We start from the raw sequence: 25,632 nt of genomic DNA, 5'->3' as shown, positions 1-25,632 counted from the left end.
TAATTTTGCTTGTAACCACTTTAAAACTGTTCAATTATAATTTGATAGCAATGGATATGTCCTGATTATTCTAATTTTCTGTTTGTACTGCTGAAACACTTGTGGCAGAATCGCAGGAAATGGCAATATTTAGTTAAATCAGATTTTGAAGTATTAACCTGCTATTTTACTTGCCCACTAACAGTTCAGAGCACCTATCTGATGTGCGAGCTAGACATGGAGGCAGTTCTTTCGGTTTATGCTGATGACTTGCTTCTCGTGGTGAAGGATCCCTCTGATTTGCAGAGGATGCGTGAGTGTCGGCAATTGTGCTCTGCAGCAACCTCTGCGAGAATCAACTGAGATAGGTGCTTTGAATTGTTTGTAGACTAGTGGCAGGTAGGTGCCCTGTTGGAAGATCTCTGCTTTTAGCTGGAGCACCACATATCTGTTGTATCTGTTTACCTGAACCCTGCAGAGAATGTCTGGCTCACAAATTGGATAGAACTGGAGACAAAAGCCACCGCTCGTCTTGGATGTTGACAGAATTGCTGAGTGTTTTCCTTCAGGGGCAGAGTGTTAGTCATAAACCACCTGGAAGGCTGCCATGCTTTGATATTGGCTTGTCATTTTGATCTGCAGGAGCCAGAAGACACTGATTTCTTCAGGGACAAAGGGAAGCACTAGGTCTCTGTCAGAGTTCTGAGTGTCCTTATTGGAGAGAGTGGTCAGGCACTGGTGTGCGTGCACACCCAGGTGGCCATTTTTTTGCCTTCAGCCTCTGCAGAGATACCTTTTACGTTGAGGATCCTCTGAAGTGGTGTGTGCTGGCAGTGTGGTGGGAAAAAATAAAAAAACAAATTATTATTTAAATGGAGCGAGATTACAAAATGCTGCAGTATAGGGGGTCCTTGTACATGAAACACAACAAGTTAGCATGCAGGTACAGCAAGTAATTTGGAAGGCAAATGGAATGTTGGCCTTTATTGCAAAGGGAATGGAGTATAAAAGTAAGGAAGTCCTGCTACAACTGTACAGGGTATTGGTGAGACCACACCTGGAGTACTGCTTACAGTTTTGGTCTCCTTATTTAAGGAGGGATATATTTGCATTGGAGGCACTTCAGAGAAGGTTTACTAGGTTGATTCCTGAGATGAAGGGGTTGTCTTATGAAGTAAGGTTGAGCAGGTTGGGCCTGTACTCATTGGAGCATAGAAGAATGAGAGGTGATCTTACTGAAACATATAAGATGCTTAGGGGGCTTGACAAGGTAGATGCAGAGAGGACGTTTCCCCTCGTGGGGAAATCTAGAACTAGGGGGCATAGTTTAAGAATAAGGGGTCGCCCATTTAAAACGGAGATGAGGAAGAATTTCTTCTGAGTGTCGTGAATCTGTGGAATTCTCTACCCCAGAGAGCTGTGGAGGCTGGGTCATTGAATATATTTAAGGTGAAGCTAGACAGATTTTTGAACAATAATGGAGTCAAGGGTTATGGGGAGCGGGCAGGGAATTGGAGTTGAGGCCAAGATCAGATCAGCCATAATCTTATTGAATGGCGGAGCAGGCTCGAGGGGCCAAATGGCCTACTCCTGCTCCTATTTCTTATGTTCTTATGTTTGAACTGTGACGAGCAGCTCTTCTGAACCCGTCTGCGAGGAATATCTCTGCTGTACTGCCTGTCTTTTATTGAGAAGTGGTAAAAGCCTGAAGCTTGGTTGCTTCCAGCATAACTCTCTCCTGATTGAGGAGTCAGCTATTCTTGCTGAACTGCTCCTCTGAAACCTTTGTGGGCACCACAGGACATTGATGGAGAATAAAATTTCCATTTTGCACTTTCGCACTCATTTATAGTTGACCGGTTACTTGTTTTGATTTAGTGGTTCACTCCTCATTCCGAGGGTGGATTGTACAGGTATTTGTTCTTGTGGTGTTGGGAACATGCTCAAATCACTCCACTGGCCTTGACTCAAAATAGAGCCATATCTCAGCAATACCTATAATATCTAAGCTGTTTATAGCTGCATGTGATTGTAGTTTTAGTATATTTTTTAATACTTCTAGCGTTAACATAAAAACATTTTCAGCTTACTGCTTTTGAACCCTCTTTATTCCAATGCTTATGTTCAAATCCAACTGAAACTGTAGTATTGATAACCGCTGTACTCTGGCTGCTTGTCCTCCGCGATCTACATTCAGTCAACTAGTACAGCCCCAGTCCCAATTAGTTGAAAGGTCTTTAAATAGCTGAGGGTAATTTTCACTTTTATTGCCGTGCAAGAAACAGGTGATAGCGACCTGGACTGGAAAAGAAAATGGGCTGCTATCGCCTGATTTTTGCCCAGCAATAAAACTGAAAATGACTCCTGTTACTTCACAATTCTGGGCCAACCTCTGAGCTCCCAACCAGTTCAAGTGAAAAACTTAGCTTTACCAGAGAATGTTCTCCATTTGTCCACAAAGTTGAGCCTCTCCTAGCACAGATCCTTCAACCATTCATTCAGTAAATACAGGTAACAGGCCTTAGGCCATGACTCCGGCACCTCAATTCTTGAATTTGCTGATTAGCTAATGGTAGTTCTCCTGTAAAAGAACAGACCTTTTATCCATAATATCATTGGTACCTATGTGCAAACCACTGTTTTTACTATAGACTGTTCGAATACTATTGTTTCAGTCCTGTTTGGACCATGGGAATGTCACCTGTGGAATGCAAGTGAACCGGTCTGACTAATTTAGATTGAAATGTTAGATATACAGAAGTTTTCATGTGATCACCTTGAGTAGGAGTCATGGGGAAGTTTCCGAGACTTCTATCATGGATGTTTTATCTGTGATAATTCATAGAATAGAATCATAGAAATTTACGGCACAGAAGGAGGACATTTGGCCAAAAAAGAACTGTTCAGCCGTACCCCACTTTCTAGCTCTTGGTCCGTATCCTTGTAGGTTACGAGACTTCAGGTGCATATCCAAGTACTTTTTACATGCGGTGAGGGTTTCTGCCTCTACCACTCTCAGGCAGTGAGTTCCAGACCCCCACCACCCTCTGGGTGAAAAAAATTCTCCTCAACTCCCCTAATCCTTCTACCAATTACTTTAAATCCATGCCCCTGGTTATTGACCTGTATGCTAAGGGAAATAGGTTCTTCCTAGCCACTCTATTTAGGCCCCTCATAATTTTATACACCTCAATTAAGTCTCCCCTCAGCTTCCTGTGTTGCAAAGAAAACAACCTCAGCCTATCCAATCTTTCCTCATAGCTAAAATTCTCCAGTCCTGGCAACATCCTCATAAATCTCCTCTGTACCCTCACTAGTGTGATCACATCCTTCCTGTAATGTGGTGAGCAGAACTGCACGCAGTACTCTAGCTGTAGCCTAGCTAGTGTTTTATACAGTTCAAGCATAACCCCCCCCCCCCCGCTCTTGTATCCTATGCCTCGGTCTGGCAGAGCCCATGAACCTGCTAATTGTACATGTCTGTTGGAAGGATTTTGTGCATTATATTCTATACAAAAGCTCAATAAGTTCTGTGGTGTATGTGCCTTTAAGAGCCCCTGTGTACTGTAATGCCGGTAGTGGCCACTCAGGCTATATAAGCCTGTATAGTGTCTTGTATCTTTTAGTTCACCTCCAGACTTTGTTCAGTAAACACCTGTTAAACCAGCTCCTGCATTCCGTGTCTCCATTAACACACGGATACAACAGTGGCGACGAATTGGAAACGGACTTACCTGCAATTTGGCAGCACCTCAAGGAGATCGATTCCTCAGACGAAGGTCGAAGAAAAAAAAAAGGAAAAACTCTGTTTTCACCAGCTAGCCGGGCTGGTGGCAGGTACTGCAATAATCCTTCCTGGGCGGCGGGCTGGGGCTCGATCGGCGAAGGCGGAGGCAAACAGAGACGGAGGGTGGAGCACTCGGGAGACGGCCAGCGCTGCAAAGCAGGTTGGCATTCGGACCAAGCAGAGGGAGGGAAAAGCCCCAGAGAGTCCGGCGGGAACGAGTCTCCAACTATTAAAAATATCTGTATAAATAAAAACCGTGGAGAACAGCGTTGTCGGCAGCGGCGGGAAAGCGCGGGAGGCGCCATTTTTTCTCGGCAGGGAAGAAAGGAAAGCGCGGGAGGCACCATTTTTTTTTCAGGATGCCTAAGACTGGCAATATTACTGCTTTTGATAGTGATGTAGAGGATTGGACCACATATGTGGAAAGAGTGGAGGTATATTGCACAGCGAATGAAATAGAGGATGATAAAAAGGCATCGGTACTTCTAAATCTAATGGGCGCAAGGACATACGGGCTGTTACGAAACTTAATCACTCCAGCCAAACCGATGGACAAGAATTTTAAAGAGATTGTTGATACCCTTCAGGAGCACTTAAACCCAACACCGCGGAACGATTCAAATTCTTCAGGAGGAATCAGCACAAGAATGAAAGTAACGCTGATTACCGTACTGAATTACGAAAGCTGTCAAAGCACTGCCAATTCGGGGCAGGACTGGCAGATTCTCTTCGAGACAAATTCGTCTGCGGTCTCCTAAGTGAAGGAACACAGAAAAGGCTACTTTCTGAGAAAGATTTAACACTGGACAAGGCTTTCAGTGTGGCTGTATCATACGAAGCAGCAGCAAGAGGAGCTGCAGAGATACAGCAAAAGCCACAGGACGTCGGCACCCATGAAATGACACAGTTTCGAGAGATGTTATCACTGCGGCAGATCCACCCATGACCAGAGGGACTGCTGGTTCAAGGACAAAGCATGCAGGCAATGCGGAAAGATGGGACACATTGCACGTGTATGCCGATCTGGAAACAAAAAATCCACTGACAAAAAAAAAAATCAATGAGGAAAAGTACAGAAAGGTACAAATGATGACGGACAGTAGCTCCGAAGACCAGAAGAGCGATAGCGACTTCGAAAACAAGAGACTAAGCTGTCTCAAATTACATAATGTAATTGCCAAAGAAGATTACCAGACCATTTGGGTTACCCTCACGATAGCAGGGTCCCCAGTTAAAATGGAGCTAGATACAGGATCAGCTCTGACTGTCATAAGTCGACGGGATTACGAGCGGCTATTTCCGCATATACCTTTGAAAGACACATCCATTATCTTGAAAACATATACGGGGCAGAAAGTATACCCCAGAGGGAAAATAAGGGTGCCTGTTGTATACAACGGCAAGGAAATACAGAAGTTGTATTTATACGTTCTGCAAGATGGTGGTCCACCGCTGTTGGGACGTGAATGGATCAGGAAGATACGTTTAGACTGGCACTCCATTCAGGCACTGACGGTGACCAGTAAGAAAAAAAATGATGATGATGTCATACCTGAACGATTAAAAGACATCTTGGCCAACGCCAAAGAAGTGTTTCAACAGGAACTAGGAACCTTGAAAGGCATCACCGCCTCAATAAAAGTGGAAGATGCGGCAATTCCCAAGTTTTTTAAGGCAAGGCCGGTGCCATACGCAATTCGTCCAGCAGTCGAAGCAGAGCTGGAGAATTTGGAAAAGGCAGGCGTGTTATCCAAGATAGATTGGAGCGAGTGGGCAACACCCATCGTCCTGGTCATGAAGAAAACGTTGAATAATGATAAAGCTGAAGAACAGAGAAAAATTCGCATCTGTGGGGACTTCAAGGTGACTGTAAACCCGGTCCTTCACATGGTACAGTATCCTCTTCCGAGGATAGAAGATATTTTTGCCTCACTATCCGGAGGGAAACGTTTCACCAAAATTGACTTGGCACAGGCATATCTACAGATGGAGGTTGAGGTGGCCTCTAAAAAGTATCTCACGATAAATACACACAAAGGCCTGTACCAGTACAATCGACTGGTTTTCGGAGTAGTATCAGCTCCAGCTATCTGGCAAAGAGCTATGGAGCAAGTCCTGCAAGGGATTCCGGGGACTCAATGCTACCTAGACGACATCCTTGTAACAGGAGAAAACGACAACGAGCACCTTGCCAATTTGGAGCAGGTGCTCACGAGGCTGAGAGAACGGGGCCTACGAGCAAATCGCCCCAAGTGCGAATTTTTCCAGAAACAAACATTATATTGTGGCCACATAATTAACGAAGGAGGGTTGCATAAGTCACCTGAAAAAATTGAAGCGGTCATAAAAGCCCCAGCACCTGAAAATGTCTCACAATTAAGGTCGTTCCTGGGATTGATAAATTACTATCATAAATTTTTACCGAACTTGTCAACTGTTCTGCACCCTCTTAACGAACTGCTACAAACGGGAGTAAATTGGAAATGGAGCGAAGACTGTAAACGTGCCTTCCATAAATGCAAAGGCTTGATCACGTCCAAGGAAGTTTTGGCTCATTACAACCCATCACTGCCAATCAGACTGGCGTGCGATGCATCCCCTTACGGCATAGGAGCGGTATTATCGCATAGATTCCCTGATGGCTCGGAGCGGCCGATAGCTTTTGCGTCACGCTCATTGAACTCAGCTGAGCGTAACTATGCCCAGATCGACAGGGAAGCACTCAGCCTGGTATGGGGAGTGAAGAAATTCAACCATTACCTACATGGACAAAAATTTACCTTGTTGACTGACCATCAACCCCTCGTCTCCATATTCAACCCTAAAAAGGGCGTTCCCATTATGACAGCGCAAAGGCTACAGAGGTGGTCCCTTTTCCTAGGGGCACACCAATATGACATAGAATACAAAGGATCAAAACAGCATGGAAATGCTGATGGTTTATCGCGTCTACCGTTGCCAACGGTAGAAGAGGCACCTACAGTGGACCCAGTGGAGATGTTCCACTCAACCATAGTGGAATGTCTACCAGTAACAAATTCTACCATTGAAAAGGAAACAAGAAATGACCCGACTCTCTCACGAGTCTACGATTTAACGGTGAAGGGATGGCCAGCACATGGCGAACCACTGTTGCCAGCATTCTCGCAAAGAAGAGAACAGCTGTCAGTGTGCCGAGGAACCTTGATGTGTGGATCCAGAGTGGTGATTCCACCCAAACTCCAGGATAAAGTGCTAAAGGAGCTTCACGAGGGGCATCTGGGTGGTGAAAATGAAGAACCTAGCCAGAGCGTTTGTGTGGTGGCCAGGTATCGATGGAGACAGCGAAGAAATGACCAAGGGCTGTCTAGGATGCCAGAAGGTCCAGAACGCCCCACCACAAGCCCCTCTACATCCATGGGAGTGGCCCTCATCTCCATGGCAAAGGGTACACATCGACTTTGCTGGTCCATTTATGGACTCAATGTTCTTAATCGCGGTTGATGCACACTCCAAGTGGCCGGAGGTAATAAAGATGTCCTCCACCACCACGGAAAAAACCATCACAGTATTAAGGACCATATTTGCCAGGAATCGGCTGCCTGAACAGATCTGTTCTGATAATGGACCGCAATTTGTGTCCGAAGAATTCAGGAAGTTCTTAAAAAAAACAAAAAAACAATGGGGTTAAGCACTACACGTCCGCCCCATACCATCCCGCCACCAATGGATTGGCTGAAAGGTTTGTCCAGACCTTCAAGAAGGCCATAAAGGCCATGGGTAATGAAGACATAAATCTTCAGCATAAGGTAGATAACTTCTTGTTTGCATACAGGAATGCAACACGTGGTTACAAACCAAACTCCCGCCATGATGTTTTTCAATAGAAGACTAAGATGCCGGCTGGATTTGATCAAGCCAAACATCAGAAGGGAGGTAGAGAACCGGCAATTTCAAGGCATGAATGAAAGGCCAACTAGAACCTTCCAGATAGGTCAACAAGTTTTGGCCCGGGACTACCGTACCGAAAAATGGCAGCCTGGAACTATTTGCACCCGATTAGGACCGCTGATGTATACCGTGGACATTGGAGAAAGCATAATAAGGCGCCATGCTGACCAGATCATAGAGTCATCCGAAAAGGGACAACCTACACCACAACTCTTTACGCCTAATGATGAAGCAGAGATACCCATAGTATCTACCTCCGATCCGGTGATACTGGAACCAGATGAAACCGACACTGGCCTTCAAGCCGAATCGACCTTGCCAAAAGAACCTACTACACCACCGAAAACTAGTACACCACCGAGTCGTTATCCGGACCGAGTCAGGAAGCCTCCAGAGAGACTGACTTATAATTGATTAACTGCAGCAAATGTGTAGATTATTGTTCTTGTAAACATGTTAATTAATGATTACTTAAAATGTTATGTACTGGTTGTCTAAAAGGGGAGGAATTGTGGTGTATGTGCCTTTAAGAGCCCCTGTGTACTGTAATGCCGGTAGTGGCCACTCGGGCTATATAAGCCTGTATAGTGTCTTGTATCTTTTAGTTCACCTCCAGACTTTGTTCAGTAAACACCTGTTAAACCAGCTCCTGCATTCCGTGTCTCCATTAACACACAGATACAACAAGTTCATTTAAAAAAAAAAGTGAACCTGAAAATGAAAGATCAAGTGACATGTGTTGGCCATGCCACAGGTGAGGCTATGGCTTAGTGGTAGCACTCTCGCCTGAGTCTGAAGTTCCAGAGACCTGAGTACAAAATCTAGCTGGACACTCCAGTGCAGTGCCTCACTTTCAGAGGTGCCGTCTTTCAGATAAGACGTTAAACCGAGGCCCTGTCTGCCATCTCGGGTGGATATAAAAGATCCCACGGAACTATTTTGAAGAGCGTGGGAGACCTGGCCAATATTTATCCATCAACCAACATCACTAAAAATAGATTATTTATTGCATTGCTGTGGGACCTTGCTGTGTGCAAATTAGCTGCCCCATTTCCTAAATGACAATAGTGACTACACTTCAAAAGTACTTTATTGCCTGTGAAGCACTTTGGGGATGTCCTAAGGTTGTGAAAGGTGCTATATAAATGCAATGACCTGTATTTGGAAGTCCTGGGACATCACATTTAGTTCATACACTGCTCTAACTTCAATGGGGTTATAAGTATAAATGAGGGTAAAAAAGGGACAGAAAGAATGAACTTTTGTAGATTATGCTGACGTAGTACAGGCATAGAATTTTTGTGGTCACCCGTCAAGTTCTCTGTACATGATGATTGCTAGTAAACTCTTGTGGTAAAGCTAGAGAAATAGTTTGAAAGTTGATAGGAAATTTTGTTAACTGCTTTGTCTTTCAGCCTTGCCAAAGCTGCAATGTTTATATTAAAAAATCAATTTTGGGCTGTGGCTTTTGTGACCCAAAATTCTTGTTGGGACCGAGAGCCATCTATGTAAACTTCTTTTTGCTTAGATTTATAATTCATTACTTTTCCAGCAGGACTGGTTTTATAACATGTTTTGACTACATATTCTGTTTGGCAAAACAAAAGTGTATATATAATTTTTAAATGGGTTGACTTAAAGAAAGGTTGATTTCCTGTAAAGTTTGTTTACTACTGACATGTTTGTCTAATTTAATTGCTAATAGATCATGGTATTGACAAGAACTGAGTGTACCTTGTTCTGTTATAAACAGTACAACTAATTGCAGCAAGTTCATGTAAGGTATCATTTTAAATTCCTATACACTGACTTCTGGAATTTTATTAAAGAATGGAAATTGGCATGGATGGGGATAGACACTTTTAACCTAGCGTTTACACATAATAAAAGGCGAGGAGTTATTGGACAAAGCTCCTTGGGGAATGGGTGTGGTAGAAGAGTCTAGCAGACCACTGTGTACAACTGAATTGTAGCGAGATACCGTCAACTGTTGTAATACAAACCTTGTGTTACAGTTTACCTTTTAAGCAATCCTGTTACCACAGCCCCAGGTGGCAATTAACATGAAGAATACAGCCACTCAATCATTGAGTTGTGTTATAGTTCATGTCAGAATGACACAAACAGTCTTATGCTCATCGGGTATAGCTGAGCATTTATGTAACACATTCTACAGCCTGGGGAAAGATTGGAATTGTAATGATCAGCAATTACATTGTCACCATTGGTGTGTCTGTTTAGAAACACTATTATCCTTACAGAGGTAAGATGATAAATAGATAGCTGACAGACTGTGAGTGAAAGGATGTTTAAAGACACGTTTAATACGCGATCACACTTCTAGTGACAGCTATATCCGAACGCTTGTGTTACAGTGTTGTAATAGATGGTCTTTCTCACTCTGCCATCAGTCTTCAGCAGGCGACAGCGTTAAAATGCCCCAGAACTGTTTCTTTCAGAGAATTGGTCTGGGTATGCTGAAACAAATACTTTAAATACTTTAAATTAGCACCGTTACCCTTTACACGTCCTTTAAAAACCATCATTATGAAACTGTATTACATACCTCTAAATTTACCCTTGCTTTCAGTAATGTAGAGTTCTAAAATATTCCATTCTGAGTTAAGCATCATTTTCCTATGATCAGTTTAAAATAAAATACAATTATAATGAGAACCACATGGTGAATTCTGAGACGACTGGTAATTTGACCTATTTAGAACTTTGAATATAAGTAAAAGTTAACTTTTTTGATTCAGTTGTGTGGTTGTATGTCTAATGTGGTTTGAGAGCTAGAAACCGCATCTTTGAATGGAATGAGATTACATTTCATTTACTTGTTTAATGGTCTTGGATGAGTTGTATTGGCAATTTGGTATCCTAACACTTGGTTGAAGGCATGGACCAGATATGGAATACTTATTTCCCCTATTTAATAAATCTTTAGAATCTCTCTGTGGCAAACATTACTTTGACTGAGTAGCAAGACCTGCTCTGAGCTGCCTATGATGCTAATACAAAAAGAAAATACTGCAGATGCTGGAAATCTGAAATAAAAACAGAAAATGCTGGAGATACTTAGCAGGTCAGGCAGCATCTGTGAAGAGAGAAACAGAGTTAACGTTTCAGGTCAATGACCTTTCGTCAGAACTGCTGAGTATCTCCAGCATTTTCTGTTTTTATTGCCTATGATGCTGTTGAGCTAGCCATGCGGATGCATGCTACCTATGTTGACTCTTTCTCTCTAGCAGCTTTTATACTGGTATAATTTTAGTTTGGATTCTGGTGGACTGAGTCCGTGCTGCTAAATTCAACTTGTGTATCCTGGTGGCGGACCTGCAGACCCAGTTTTCTGTGGATCCATGGATCTGATAAGGGAGATAGATTTAACAGCTTAAACTCCGAGGCAGCTGACGGATAATCGTTTCTTGAAATACAGATATATACAGTGCTAGTATAAAAATACTCTTACTTTTGCTGTTCCCTCTCCCTCCCTTCCTGTGAGAAATGCTTAATCTCCATTGGTGACCTGCTGGCCAAAGGTTAGAAACTTTGAGCGATGGAACTCTTGAGTGGGGAGGGTTGAGCAAAGAGAAGACCTATATTCTACTGGTCAGTGGCATAACATGCTACAGGAAACTTTGTGCTATCCGGCACCGACGGGACCGAGCTGTTGCCGTCCCATCAAAACTGCCGGACAAACCAGCGCTAATGTTGAAACATATGGAAATTTTGAGCTCCGTATCTGGCAACAAACCCTGTACTTCTAAACAGTCGGCCGTACCTTGCAAGCGTCTCTGTAGCTTAGCAACAGCTTCAGCGAGACCTTGCAGAGCCTGACTGGTGAAAAAATAGCAACGAAAAGAAAAAAAACCTAACGAAACGGCTCCTGATTTTTGCCGGTGGCTCGAGCATTCTGGACAGTTAACCTCCGGATAAACCAAAGTTTCCTGTATTGTGCCAACACACCATGCCAACATGCTGCCTAGAAGGTTCAAAAGTTTAGCTCTGACGTTAGGAATATGGGGAATAAAAGCGTTAATAAACTTAATTACATAGAATTTACAGCACAGAAGCAGGGCATTTGGCTCAACTGATTTGTGCCAGTATTTTTGCTCCACACAAGCCTCCTCCCACCCTACTTCGTATCCTATCGGCATATCCTTCTATTTCTTTCTCATGTACTTATCTAGTTTCCCCTTAAATACACCTGTGCTATTTGCCTCAAATACACCATGTGGTAGCAAGATCCACATTCTCAGCACTCTCTGGGTAAATAAGTTTCTCCTGAATTCTTTATTGGATTTATTAGTGACCATCTTATATTTATGACCCCTAGTTTTGGATTCCCTCACAAGTGGAAACAACTTCTCTACATCTATCCTATCAAACCCCCTTCATAACTTTAAAGACCTGTATTATGTCACCCCTCAGCCTTCTCTTTTTTCTGTAGGAAAGAACCCCAGTCTGTTCAGTCTTTCTTGATCATTATAACCTCTCAGTTCTTTTAATATCCTTGTAAATTGTTTTTGTACCTTCTCCAGGGCCTGTGTGTCCTTTTTGTAATATGGAAACCAGAACCATGCACAGTATTTTAAATGTGGTCTAACCAGGATCCTATATAATTTTAACATAACTTCACTGCTTTTCAATTCTATTCCTCTAGAAATGAACATCAGTGCTATGTTTACATTTTTTGTGTTTTTAATGTATTTTTAATGTTTATAACAAAACTTGTAAGTTTTCCTGAAGACACTCAAACGTTAAAATGTTTCAAAATGGGCCACTCCTTTGAAAAGAGAGTGCTGAATGATATAAAGTGAAATGAGAGGAATTTATAGAACCATAGAATGCTGCTACTTCTAAGTTATTTTTCTTGAAACTTTGTGCTTCTATTTTTGGGGAAGTCATAACTACAGGAAACTTTCGATTAACCGGCCCCTAAATAACCGGAAATGTCGGTTAACCAGCAAAATTCAGGAGTCGGTTTCAGCTAACTTTTATTACTTGCACAGCAACAAATTGAGGAAGGCAAGGGTTTGGCTGCAGCTGTTGCTAAGCTACAGAGACGCTTGCAACTTCTGGACGTTCTTCTGAAGCTGTTGCTAAGCAACAGGGTTTGTTGCTTCACATGGAGCTCTAAGGTCCGTATCTTTCACTATAGCGTTCGGTTATCCGGAATTGTTGCTGAACCGGCACCACGTTGGTCCTGACCGTGCTGGATACCAGAAAGTTTCCTGTATTTGACCATATTTCATGATGGGACTTTTTTTTAGTTTTGGGTCACAATGAAATGTTGACAAACAGTTTTATTATCTGTAGAAACACATATCTAATATTACACCTTGAACATTAAATTTCACTTTAAAGGTGAAACAAAATTCAAAAGACAACTATACTGGCAAATGGAAATTGTTAGCTGCAATGTATGTTACTATTTTATGTAAGAGACATTCTAGCATAGTTTGCAAGAATTATATATTGAATAATAAATGGTCAGCAGCTTAAACAACAAAAATGGCAACCTAAATACTTTTCTCAAGGTATAATCCTCACCCTGTTCATTTCTCTTTACTTTGTACCACTTGCATTCTGTGTTCAAAGAATAAGCTTGTTTCTCCTAACGCCTCTAGTTGAACTCCATGCAGGAATCTTATTCATGCAGATGTCTTCTGGGAACTTCGTACTATGATATTAATTCTAAAGAAATATTGAAAATGTTATTTCTCACCGATAGTTGCTGATAGCCAGAAGTGTGAATTGAGTTGTTGGTCTCATTCCATCTCTTGATTTTTTAACTGTTTTCATGAATTTGTTTTGTAATTACTTAATGCATGCAGTAAGTTTTTGTAATAAATCCAGTAAAGTTTCTTCAAAGTATATTGCATCTAACCTTAAATGTATAAGCTCACTTTCACCCTCCTAAATCTAATTCCAACTGATTTTGTTTCCTTTTCTTTTTATACATCTGCCAGCAGATTCTTTCATTAGTGTTTCCTGGTGTGGCATGTCTGTATTTGCTTCCTTCTCCTCCATTGGTCTAGCACCATTTATGTTTGGAAAAGGTGTCAGTAGTCTTATTCCCAGGTTTCTGTCAATGTTGATCTGGAGGGGTGTGAAAAAGGCGCAAAAAGATTTTCTATCCAATTTCCAACCCCCCCCCCCCCGCCCATTTTAAGAGTGCATCAGCATTCTGCTTAAAATCTAACTAATTGACATAGAGGTATGAGATTACTGAATTATTAGTATTAGCAGCAAGGGACATTTAGTCAGGATAAAACAAGAGCCAAGTTAAGATTTAAAGTTTAATGTGGATTATTATAGATCTTTTGTGTTTGAGCAGAGGCATTCTTCTGAAGGTGTATTTTTTGGTACATATTCTATAATTGACTTTAAGGCTACACAGTAAAAACTGGGAATGTGTAGTACAGTATTTCTTTCCTGCTTAGCTTAATGGGTGCTTTGGAATTGCTACGAAAACCATTTATACTTTTGGTGAAAGGAGGGTAGCATTCTGAAAACAGTAATGATTTTTCTACATGTCACTAGAGGGAGTTACACACCTTGAACACTGAGTGATTGATACTGTCGCTGGATCAAAAATGGCAAATGCTCTCTTTCTCAGTGCCGCCATCCTCTCCCTTGATGAGCATAAATGTCTATTGTCTTCTTTCACTCCCTTAAAAATAATGAGGAATATTTAAGAAATACATATTTGTTTAATAAAGGGCATTTTCCAATAACTTTGCATGAGATGAAAATTGATGCAAGCCACAACCTAATTAAATGTCTGGTCAGAACTCAGACTACAGCAGAATTCGAAGGGGTTCTAAACTGTTAAGCAGTAGGCTGTTAATTCTTGAACAGGTTAGAGTAAATGAGAATATACAAAGGCATCAACATGATTTCTTGAAGCTTTTAAAGTTACTTTGCAACCAGATTATTCTAGGTTTATAAAAAATGTTTTTGTACTTTTAAATCCTTTATGCAAATTTTGCATTGGCTCAGTGGTCGAAATCTGACCTCTGAGACAGAAGGGTTGTAGGGACATTCCCCATTCCAGAACTTGAGCACGTAATCTAGTGCAGAACTGAGGGAGTATTTCATTGTCAGAGGTGCTGTCTTTTGGATGAGACGTTAAATCGAGGCCCCATCTGCCTGCTTAGGTGGATGTAAAAGATTCTTGCCTGGCTATTGTGTAGGTTTTGTGACTTTAGTGTCAAATATATGCAAAAGCTGCAATGCAACTAGAGAATGAAGCCACCAATCTGACTGGTACATCAGTTTCTACCTCCGAGTGCTCCTGCTACTTGCAGCTATGTTTTTGTTAATTAAAGCCTCAACTGCGTGAAAACAATACTAACACTATTAATTATGATAGTGTTTAATGGTAATTTTATTTGAAACAAAATGAAGACTACAAACTACTCTCCCTCAAAGGTGGTGCTGTTTTTCCAAATACTCATATTAAAACTATTATAAGTTCTGTATAAATAAGGATAATTATATGATCGTAAAAGATTGCAGAGTGACTCCAAAATTGCAGATTTGTCCATACTAACCAGGTGACTAGCACAGACCAATCTGATTCAAAATCAAAACAGAAACCTGCCATCAATCCACCCTCCTTCACCTTCAGTCTTCATGGCCAGCTCCAGTAACCTATCAAAAAGTAAATGCTATAAAACAACTCACCTACCAGCGCTGTTTGTATTGCCTTTGATGTCTCTAGCCACCTGATGGCATTCCCACCTCCTGCTTACCTCTTATTTACTTTGAGCCCATCTGCTTCCCTCACGTTCCCTACCGTTGGACCTCTTTGACCCCCCCCCCGCCCCCACTGATTCTCTCCGGGTCTAGACTGCCTTCCATCAGCTCCCTTCCAGCCATGCCTCTCGTGCTCCCTCGTTATCTCGGACCCACTTATTTCTGTTTGAGGGCCAGCAGTTTTCCCTGTGTCTTTGTGAGCAACCTGCTCCTCAATAGGGGCAGAAGTTTTAAGCACCTAATGTAGGGTCAGTTAATGTCAGGCAGATCAGCTGATTTTGCCGCTGATTAAAAAGTAAACCGAAAAGTAGCAGGATTGGTGCTCTGTAAATTAGCTTATCTGCCCGTCCCAACACTATGCAAGCCTGTGCAGCTGCTTAAAACTCCAAGCCCCGATGGAGGCACCATGAACAAAGCCTGCTCGTGAGAAGAATAACTTTTTTTAAATGGTCTTAGCTGATGTCCTTTTGAAAGGATTGTCCCCACATGAATCTGTTGCTTATTTTCCATTGTAAGATTTCCATTTATAAACCACTGACTTGCCTCATTTTTTATGAGGAAAGCAGTTCTTGTTAAAATGCTGCATACCTTTGTTGGACTGTACATTGGTTTAACATTGGTTTAGGATGATCTTTTCTTTCATCTCTGCAATTAAGATTTTATGTTTTTTTTTCCTTTTACAGGGAAGATCATGCCGTTACTTTCAGGGTGTCCATAGAATGACTGAACAGAACTCTTTACAGTGGATTCACGGTATGCATTTGGCTTGGGACATTGAAGAGTTGGTGAGCCTTGGAAAGAAGCTTCGTTCATGTGCATACTATGCAGCGCGTGAGTTGATGCAAGAGGCAGACATTGTATTCTGCCCGTACAATTATCTAATGGACCCACAGATAAGGGAGAGTGTAAGTGCTTTTTAAAATAAAATATTTATCACACAATTTCGTTTTCCTCACAGATCAGACTAATAATCTGCATACTGTACTATCAATTGCTATTGCTTCTTTACATTTGTTTTTTGGTCGTTGCAATAGATGAATATTAACTTGAATGATCAAATCGTTATCCTTGATGAAGCGCATAATATTGAAGACTGTGCACGGGAGTCGTCTAGCTTTAGTGTCACGGAAAAGCAGCTGTTGATTGCTCGAGAAGAACTGGACAGCATGATCAACCAAAACATCAGGAGAAGCGATCACGAGCCACTGCGTGCAGTCTGCTATAGTTTTACCAAGTATGCAACATTTGGCTTGTAATGAGTTCTATTGAAATATATTTATTAATGTTTTTAGTTTTAATTATCTGCTAATGCTTGATGAACTTGCATAAGAAATAGGAGCAGGGGTAGGCCATTTGGCTCTTCGAGCTTGCTCCGCTATTCAATAAGATCATGGCTGATCTTCTACCTCAACTCCACCTTCCCGCACTATCCCCATATATCTTAATTCCCTTAGTTGCCAAAAATTTATCGACCTCTGAGTAAAGAAATTTCTCCTCATCTCCGTCCTAAATGGCTACCCCTTATTTTGAGACTGTGACCCCGTGTTCTAGATTCCCCAGCCAGGGGAAACATTTTCCCAGCATTAACCCTGTCAAGCCCCTTAAGAATTTTATATGTTTCAATTAGATCACCTCTCATTCTTCCAAACTCTAGGGAATTTAGACCTTGTCTACTCAATCTCTCCTCATAGTGCAATCCCCTCTTCCCAGGAACCAGTCTAGTGAGCCTTCGTTGCACTCCCTCTAAGGCAAGTATGTCTTTCCTTAGGTAAGGAGACCAGAACTGTACACAGTACTCCAGGTGTGGCCTCACCAGGGCCCTATATAATTGCAGTAAGACGTCTTTACTCTTGTACTCAAATCCTCTTGTAATAAAGGCCAACATACCATTTGCTTTCTTAATTGCTTGCTGTACCTTCATGTTAACTTTCTGTGATTTATGTACAAGGACACCCAGATCCCTTTGAATGCAGACATTTCCCGGTCTCTCACCATTCAAAAAATATTCTGCTTTTTTGTTTTTCCTACCAAAGTGGATAACTTCACACTTCCCCACATTTTATTCCATTTGCCATGTTCTTATCCACTCAATGCAGTGTCTATATCTCTCTGCAGCCTCTTTGCATCCTCCTCACAGATTAGTTTCCTACCTAACTTTGTATCATCAGCAAACTTGGATACATTACACTCAATCCCTTCATCTAAGTCATTAATATAGATTGTAAATAGCTGAGGCCCAAGCACTGATCCTTGCGGTACCCCGCTAGTTACAGCCTGCCAACCCGAAAAAGTCCTGTTTATTCCTACTCTCTGTTTTCTGTCCATTAACCAATCCTCAATCCATGCTAATATATTACCCCCAATCCCATGAGTCCTTCCAGTGAGAAAGTTACAATTGTTGATCCTTCAGTATAGATAACATCACATTTCAGCTACCTGGAGCATCAGAAATGTTAATGACATCTGTTCTTTGTTTTAAGCAAAAATTGAATAAAACTGCATCCACAAATTCTATAGTGTATATATTATTTAAAAGAGCAAATGTGGGAGTGATTACAAGATTACAATCTCATTTTGTGGATCAGATGATTGTGAACTGAGCACTCTTCACTGTCCCAGTGTATGACATCATATGACTCACTGGTGAGATTATTGCTCTGGCATTTGCTATTCTTGTGCATTGAGTTTTAACACTTTTAATGAATGTACGAACAATGGTAAAGACCATCTGGTCCATCAAGCCTGTCTCACAAAATTGCGATACCTTGTGTATCACAACATAGAACTCCACCCCACCCGAAACCATGTGATCTCCTGGGAGAGGCGCAAAACCAGATTTTAAAAAAACCAGGCCTTATTGGGTAAAAAAAAATCTGGGAAATTCCTCTCCGACCCATCTAGGCGATCAAAACTAGTCCAGGAGATCACTCTGCCCCGGAATTCCCTGCAGTACCTACCTTCTGTAAGAGGTGGTCACCGCCCCAGCCAGAAACTGGTCCAACTCTTGCTTGAAGGAATTCAGCGAATCCGTGTCCACCGCACGAGATGGCAGCCTGTTCCAGAGGTCCACTATTCTCTGGGAAAAGAACCACCTTCTGACATCTAACCTAGATCTAGCCTTCTACAACTCAAATTTGTGACCCTGGTCCTCCCTAACCTATTTAATTGAAACAAACACTCAGCTGGGACACAATCTATTCCCTTCATTGTCTTATAAACATCAATCAGATCCCCCTCAAAGTCTACGCTTCTCTAAAGTGTAGAGTTCTAACTCTTAGCCTATCTTGATAACTAAGATGCTTAAGACTGGGAATTAGTCTAGTGGCCCTCCTCCGCACCTTCTCCAAAGCCTCTATCACCCACCATGTGAGGAGCCCAAAACTGGACACAGTATTCCAAGTGTGGCCTGACTAAGGTTTTGTAGAAGGATAAAACAGTATGCCTCGTCTTGTACTTAATTGTCCTATGGATACACCCAACACCCTATTTGCTCCAGCTATCGTTTCACGGCATTGCTCATGTACCTTTTTAAGGATGTATGCTCTAGAATGCCCAGATCTCTCTCTCTCTCCACCTTCTTTAATGCCTTCACCTGAAGGGTGTATGAATGTCGAGCATTTGCCCTGCCCACATGCATAACAATGCACTTATCTAAGTTATACATCATTTTCCAGTCATGAACCCAATCTCCCAACACATTAAGATCTGCCTGAAGCAGACGAGCATCATCTACAGTCCTAACACTCGCACAGATCTTGGTACCATCTGCAAATTTGCAGATTGTGCTCCCAACACCTACTTTCAAATCATTAATAATGTGCAATATTGTAAATGGCAGATGCAGCTATCTTTATCACTACCTTTTCCTCCAAGAAGAAAATGAAACTCCCTACCCTACATTTGTTTTTTCTCGGGGACAGTGAACTAATTAATTTTGGATTTTCTCTAAAATTTCTTGCACAATTTGCTTTTTCTCAGATCTGTGTAAAATTGGCAGATTGTGCTGAGAGGGGAATATTGGTTTTCCTAAAGAATCGGGTGGCTAACCTTTGAAATGCGTTGAAATAAAATTAAAAAAAATTATTTTTTATTTTAAAAATCTATAGAATTTTTATTCTGGAGGAAATGACACTCCACAATATAAAATTAGTTTTTCAGGGCCAGAGAGATTGTTCAACAGTAATTATGACTTAGTACGCCATTAAAAACTCAGTTACGCCTCATTCAACAAGGCTTAACTTTTTCAAGGTTTTACAGCGAGAATAGTGCGTAAAAAGATGAAGTTCACTTTAAATCAGTGATTTCTAATTGATTTCATCTGTGAAGACTGCAACAGCGTAGCCTGTGGAGTAGTGTGGAATCACTGACAGCAACTTCCAGATTTCCACAATTAACTGCGCACGTATGGACGGCAGGAGTTGCTGTCAGTTTTACAGAGTAATGACGGTGAACGCTGACCGTTTCGCCGTCATTACAACCTCAAATTCCGGGCCATTACTATCTAACTCATCAATGTGACTTCTGACATGTTTTGTTTCCAAATGATTTATTTGAAATCCAATTGTACTTTTTCATTCCCTCTCTGATTCCTTCTAATTCTTCCACTTTCCCTGATTCGTTCATCCCTTTCCTCCTCCCTTCCATAGTTATCTAACGTTATGTTTCCTGGTTATTTTGTGTACTTGGGAAGAAATACAGTTTTTCTTGACATTGCTTTGCTTCATGATACTTTCACTTCTTGGATCATTGGCATCTGATTTTGACATGACGCTCTGGTGCCATGAAGGCAGAACTTCAATGGGAGTTTTATGAAGCTCAAACCCAAACGTTTTTCACCCTAAGTGGAGAAAATAGTACCATCTGACCATTGCTCAGTATAGACTGATTGCTAATCAATTAATTAGTGGTGCCTTTGTAGAGTTCTGCAGTAGCTATGAATGGCTGATTGTGTAAGTTTCTTGTTTGTAGCTGGCTAAAGGAGAGTTCTGGAAATCTGGTGGAGAAGGAATATGAAACGTCCTGCAAGGTCTGGAATGGGAAGGAAGTGCTAAATATTTTTCATAACTGGGGATTAACCAGTGCTACATTTTCCATTTTACAGGTAAATTGGTTATTTAATAAGAGTAACAAGCCTTTGATAAAGTATGAAGCCCTCTGTATTTTCAGGTTTTAAACTTTGTAGTCCTCACCTTGCTCCCCCTACCACAGCCGAACTAAATGCTAGGTGAGACTTCAGTGTAAAGAACTTCCAAAGAATTAGAAGTTCAAGCAATGCTGCTGCAAACTAGTTTTTAGATCACTAACATTGGCAGTGATTCCACACATACTGAGTTGGTGGTCTAAAGCTATTGTAGTAACTGCCATGAGATGTCTGGCAGTTCCCCACAGCGAGGAAGGGGGAACTGGAGGCTGCGGTTCTATTGTTAGGTGCTGACTGTGATTTGTAGTTGACAAGATACCTGCTATGTAGCCTGGCTGTGAACTGCACCCTCCCTGCCAGGAGAGAGCTTCGTGTATAAGCATTTATTTTTCATTTTTAACTGTTAGATTTCCAGTGGCGTTGCACACACTAGTCAAGACCAAATGTAGTCTTTAGTGGGGTTAGAGGCTGGAGGGACAGTTGGAACTGTAGCCTGCAGATGTAATTCAGTCCCCATTTTAGCAGCATATATTCTATCCTTTTTTATATTTACATTATAAATTCCTATGTCCATATTTATATGGAAATTGCCTATGTAAACCAGTCACATTGTAATTATATCCTCCTCCCTCCCACTGGAGGTGCTGCAGCGCCACAACTGTTGGGGCGGTATAATTATAGTGTAGCAAGTTTACATAGGCAGTTTCTATTGTAAATGTGGAGGTGAAACTAGTTAACAGGAAGTACATGTAAGATATTTAATATATTATAGATGGTTTTAGAGTGTGAGTGGGAATGTTTTCTCAAAGCACTGAAAAAACCTGTTCAAGTTAATGAAGTGACCAGAAAAACCATTGGCTACCTGAGCACTTTTTAAACCTGGCTTGAAACCACATTAGGGTTATAGTCCTCATGACATTGAGACCCGAGAGGATCTTTCACTGCTGTCATCTGGAACCAGGTGACAAGCTGACTCTAGTTTGTACTGTTATCTTTACTTCAGTGGTGGTGCAGAAGTGGGAATATAATTGCATCCTTTGGTTGCTCAGATACCACCTTATGGTCAATGACAGGTGTTAGTTGCTGAGACCTGGGAGCAGGTAGCCTACATGCCCCCTCTCAGTTAAGGATGGTGTATGAAGACCAAGTAAAGGGAAGGGGAGGAACAAAATACAGTTTAAAAAAATATAAATAGCATGTATTTTTTAAATTCTAAAATTTGGTTAATTCTTCTGAATAATAGGTTTAAGTCTCTGCGGTACATTTACAATTAGTAAATTGCTTCAGCTTTACCACAATTAAAATGATGGAGCCAGCATCCCAGGTTTATTTCTGTGGGACAGGTGGCCTCAACCCAATGACTGATTCATAGATCCATATTTTTATTGGTCTACAGTTGTCAGTTCCCTGTTGTTTATACTTAGGCGTGCAACCTATGGAAGGAGAACTGCACATTTGCAGTCAACTGCACTCTTTTAAAGTGAATGTTTTTACAGTGCTGTACAGTCTACGAGTACAGCTGCTTGCATTCGGATGTGCTGTAACTTAATGTAGGTGATTAATGGGCAAAGGCCATAACTTTTTCAGTAACCCTTAAATACTGTGCTACTTGAAGCGTTTAGTATTCTAGTTTTCCTAATATTGTATATATGAATGAATTTTTGATGTGCAGAAACGCCTGGATGCTGTGATAGAGAAAGAGAAGATAGTTGTGTGGAATGGACAGCAGGAGTCGGTAACAGTCCCAACTGTAAGTGCTTCAACACAGATGGTGCTGAAAGGCCTCTTTATGGTGCTTGATTTTCTCTTCAGGGACAGCAGCAGGTGAGTGCTGGAATCTTTTTGATGGATCTGTTTGGACTTTGGTAGCTGTGGTTTAAAAAAAAAACTACTATTAAAATGACGTGTTGTAAAATTTAATAATTAATTGGAGCTATCTTTCTATAAACATTTTTATGCTTTGTTTAATAAGCTAACTATAAATTTCAGACTACTTGTAAAATTGGATTGTAAAGTACAATTTCTAACCATAGTGGAATCTCCATTATCTATATACTCTAATCACCTGACAGAGTTTTGTAGGACAAAGCCTTGAGAGAGATGGGACCTTATTGCAGTTGCAAAAATCAGACATCTATCTGACATAAATCAACCACAAAACAGAAAAAGGATTACATTTCCACTTGTTATTTGTATTGTGCTTGTCTTCATTCCCATCCTTAAGGTATTGGAGTACCATACATGTAAAACCAAAATTTGGGAAATCTCATTTATCTGCTAATTTCTCTTATCTACCATGGCATTCCTTTCTATTCTGGTCGATAATGAAGTCTCCCCTGTATTTGGAAAACCGCGTGTGGGTAAATTAAAAGGCAAGAGAAGTGAAATTATCCAAAAATTCATATTCTAAAATTGTAAAGAAAATATTTCCTAACAAAGCAATAATTGGGCACGTAGATGGCATCATCATACTGTCCACTTAATTGTCTGCAATTAACAATAATAATGAAGTGGTGAGATTTTATGGAAGGCTGTAATATGTCAGTCTCTCAGCAGAAAGTTATGGGTTAATTTTTTTTTGTGGACTTCGTGCTCATCAGGGTAAGGAATGTTAGTGCTGGGAAATAGAAAACTCACTTTCAGCTACCTAATTTCTTTATTAAGCACTCGGGCCTAACGTGGCTTGGTGGAGAGTATAGCTCCCCCGTACTCTGCCCGAACAGTCTGCTTCAGTCCTGACCTCAGAAGAGAAGTCCGTACTGCAGCAATGTAACGTTTTCCCACTTTCAACACCAGATATCCTTTACGATATTTGCTGAATTAGTGGTAGTTTGTATTGTGGCAGTTTCAATCCAGTCCCTCCCGAGCCCCCTAAAACAAAAACTGGATTGAGATTGTTCAAGCACATTTCATATAGTAGTATTACAGGCAACAAACAGATCACTTTAACCCAGGTCTCAGAGGTGGAACACCAGTGTCTAATCCAGTGCAACACTCAGTTTCCCCAAGTGGTTGTAGAATCAAGACCGAGGATTGTGCCATTTAAATGTAGCCGCAGTGGTTTGGAATGAGTTTATTAATGTTCATTTCTGAAAGAAGCTGCTTACAATGAAAGGGGGTGTTTCATTTTGATTGCTTCCATCTGTGGATGAAAATAAATGTGGTTTTAAAGTTTTGGATGAAATATGAAAATTTTAGAAAAGCAGGTTTCAGATTTTAATTAATTTTACAATATTGCATGCAAGTTGAGTTTTATCATTGCTCACCTGAATTACTAGTTGTGGTACCCCATGAGAGCAGTGTCTCACATTGGGGGAAAAAAGAAAGAAAAATTGACATAGTCCATTTCACGCCAAGGTAAATATAATACATTATTGGCTGAATATGGAGTTATGTTTGCGGTTTTAAAGTCATTTCTAACGTTGCACACTTATTATTCTGGCTAAGGGAAGACAGTGTGATGCTATTGGAAGCTGCATTCTTTTAACAATTAGTATATTAATAACAACTGTTTGTGTTTTTTCATGGGAGGGTTGCTGTGATAAAACATTAATATCGGCCCGTATTTTCCGATCGCAGGCCTCCCGCGGGCGGAGGCCTGCAATCTGGAAAAATCTGCGCCCTTACCTGAGGGCTCCCGGGACGCACACGCTTCCGCTCCTGGGCCTCACCAAACTTGAAGTGCGCAGGGTCCACGTATCCCAGGGGTGCATGTAGTTCGCAGCATCCCTGGGATCACGTGGGCCATGGGGAGCCACATCACAGAAGGGAATCCCCCTTCATACATTTGACAGGAAGACCTGTTAAATATATGAATGGAGATCAATGAAAAAACATGGTACTGTAAAACTTTAAATAAATTTTTTAAAAATCACATTTTTAAAATGACTTGAAATTACAATAAATTAAGTATTTTAAACAAAAATTTAATTTTTTGAAAAAAAACAATTAAACTTTTTTACGGGGCTAAAAATAAACATACCTTTTTTAAAAGTATTTTAAAATGATATATCAGTGGAAATTTTTTTTTTAACTTGTTTCAACTCTTATCCTGGTAAAAACAGGCCTTACGCCTGCTTTTACCAGGCGTAAGAATTGTAAGGGTTTTCTGCGGGCGGAGGGTCTCCAAAAAGCGGAACTATCCGCCCACAGAAGCCCTTCTCCAGGGCAGCCGGTGGATCTGTCAAGACCATTCTTGACAGATCGGAAATGCCGGTTTTCGGCGCATGTGCTGTGCATGCCTGAACCCGTCATTTCCAATGTCCCTACGGGTGGGTGCACAACGCGTACCCACCTGTAGGGATTGGAATATCTGGGCCATCATATTTTTGACATGGTAAATTGTTCCCATAGATTTGCGGATGACTATAGGGTAGCAGTACAGCAGACTTACACATGGACCAACCAGCCAGATTTTCCTGATGAAAATGGTTTCCTTGCATGCCCTCGAAACAGGAGAAGTTCACGCAAAAAGGCAGCTGTACTGACCCTAAACTTTTGGTGTTTAAATCCAGCAGTGGTGAGTATATTACTCCAATAGTAGTTTCTGTATTTTTTGTTAAGTTGCACTGTCAGAAAGTCAGACAGTTCTGTGGGTAAGTACACAAATTGAAAATGCTAAATTTTTAAGGCACGTGCTGTGGAACCAAGGTTTTGTGATTTACCATAAAACCGGTTACGTTTGTAGGGATTTTAATTTCACTGATTTTATTAATTTATCTGTCTTCCCTCTATCCTCCCGCTCGGTCTTCCCTCTATCGTCTCGCTACCCTTGCGCGCCGCACTCCTTGCGCGCTTGAGAGCTCTCCTCGCGTGCGCTCTCCTCTCACTGCCCTCGCGCGCTCAACTCTTTTTCCATCTTCGCCGCTACCAGAATGAGAATCATCAGACTTCTCTCTGCCTGCTTGACAGCAAAACTAAGATTAGAAACTTTTCTGATTGGTGGATTTTACCTGATACCTATCACACTGTGCTACACCTTTTATGCTAAGCGAGCTAACAAGAGTCTGTGCAGTTGAATTTATTTATA

At 41.3% G+C, this 25,632-nt stretch overlaps 1 protein-coding gene across 4 annotated transcripts in view; it reads left to right on the top strand.

Moving 5' to 3' along the window:
* Positions 1-25,632, top strand: part of brip1 (BRCA1 interacting helicase 1) — a 258,015-nt gene that overhangs the window by 50,358 nt on the left and 182,025 nt on the right. For all 4 annotated transcript variants that reach the window (XM_085964698.1, XM_085964697.1, XM_085964696.1 and 1 more), the window contains 5 exons: positions 16,147-16,368; positions 16,498-16,697; positions 20,432-20,564; positions 22,276-22,427; positions 24,957-25,122. In XM_085964698.1, the coding sequence (XP_085820824.1) occupies positions 16,147-16,368; positions 16,498-16,697; positions 20,432-20,564; positions 22,276-22,427; positions 24,957-25,122 (873 nt within the window). The remainder of the gene's footprint in view (positions 1-16,146; positions 16,369-16,497; positions 16,698-20,431; positions 20,565-22,275; positions 22,428-24,956; positions 25,123-25,632) is intronic.

Source organism: Somniosus microcephalus, chromosome 22 (assembly GCF_052327205.1).
Source record: "Somniosus microcephalus isolate GS21.2 chromosome 22, FLI_Smic_1.0, whole genome shotgun sequence".
Classification (NCBI taxonomy): Eukaryota; Metazoa; Chordata; class Chondrichthyes; order Squaliformes; family Somniosidae; genus Somniosus; species Somniosus microcephalus.
Note: the sequence above shows the minus strand (reverse complement) of the source record. Positions and strands in the feature narration are given on the sequence as shown.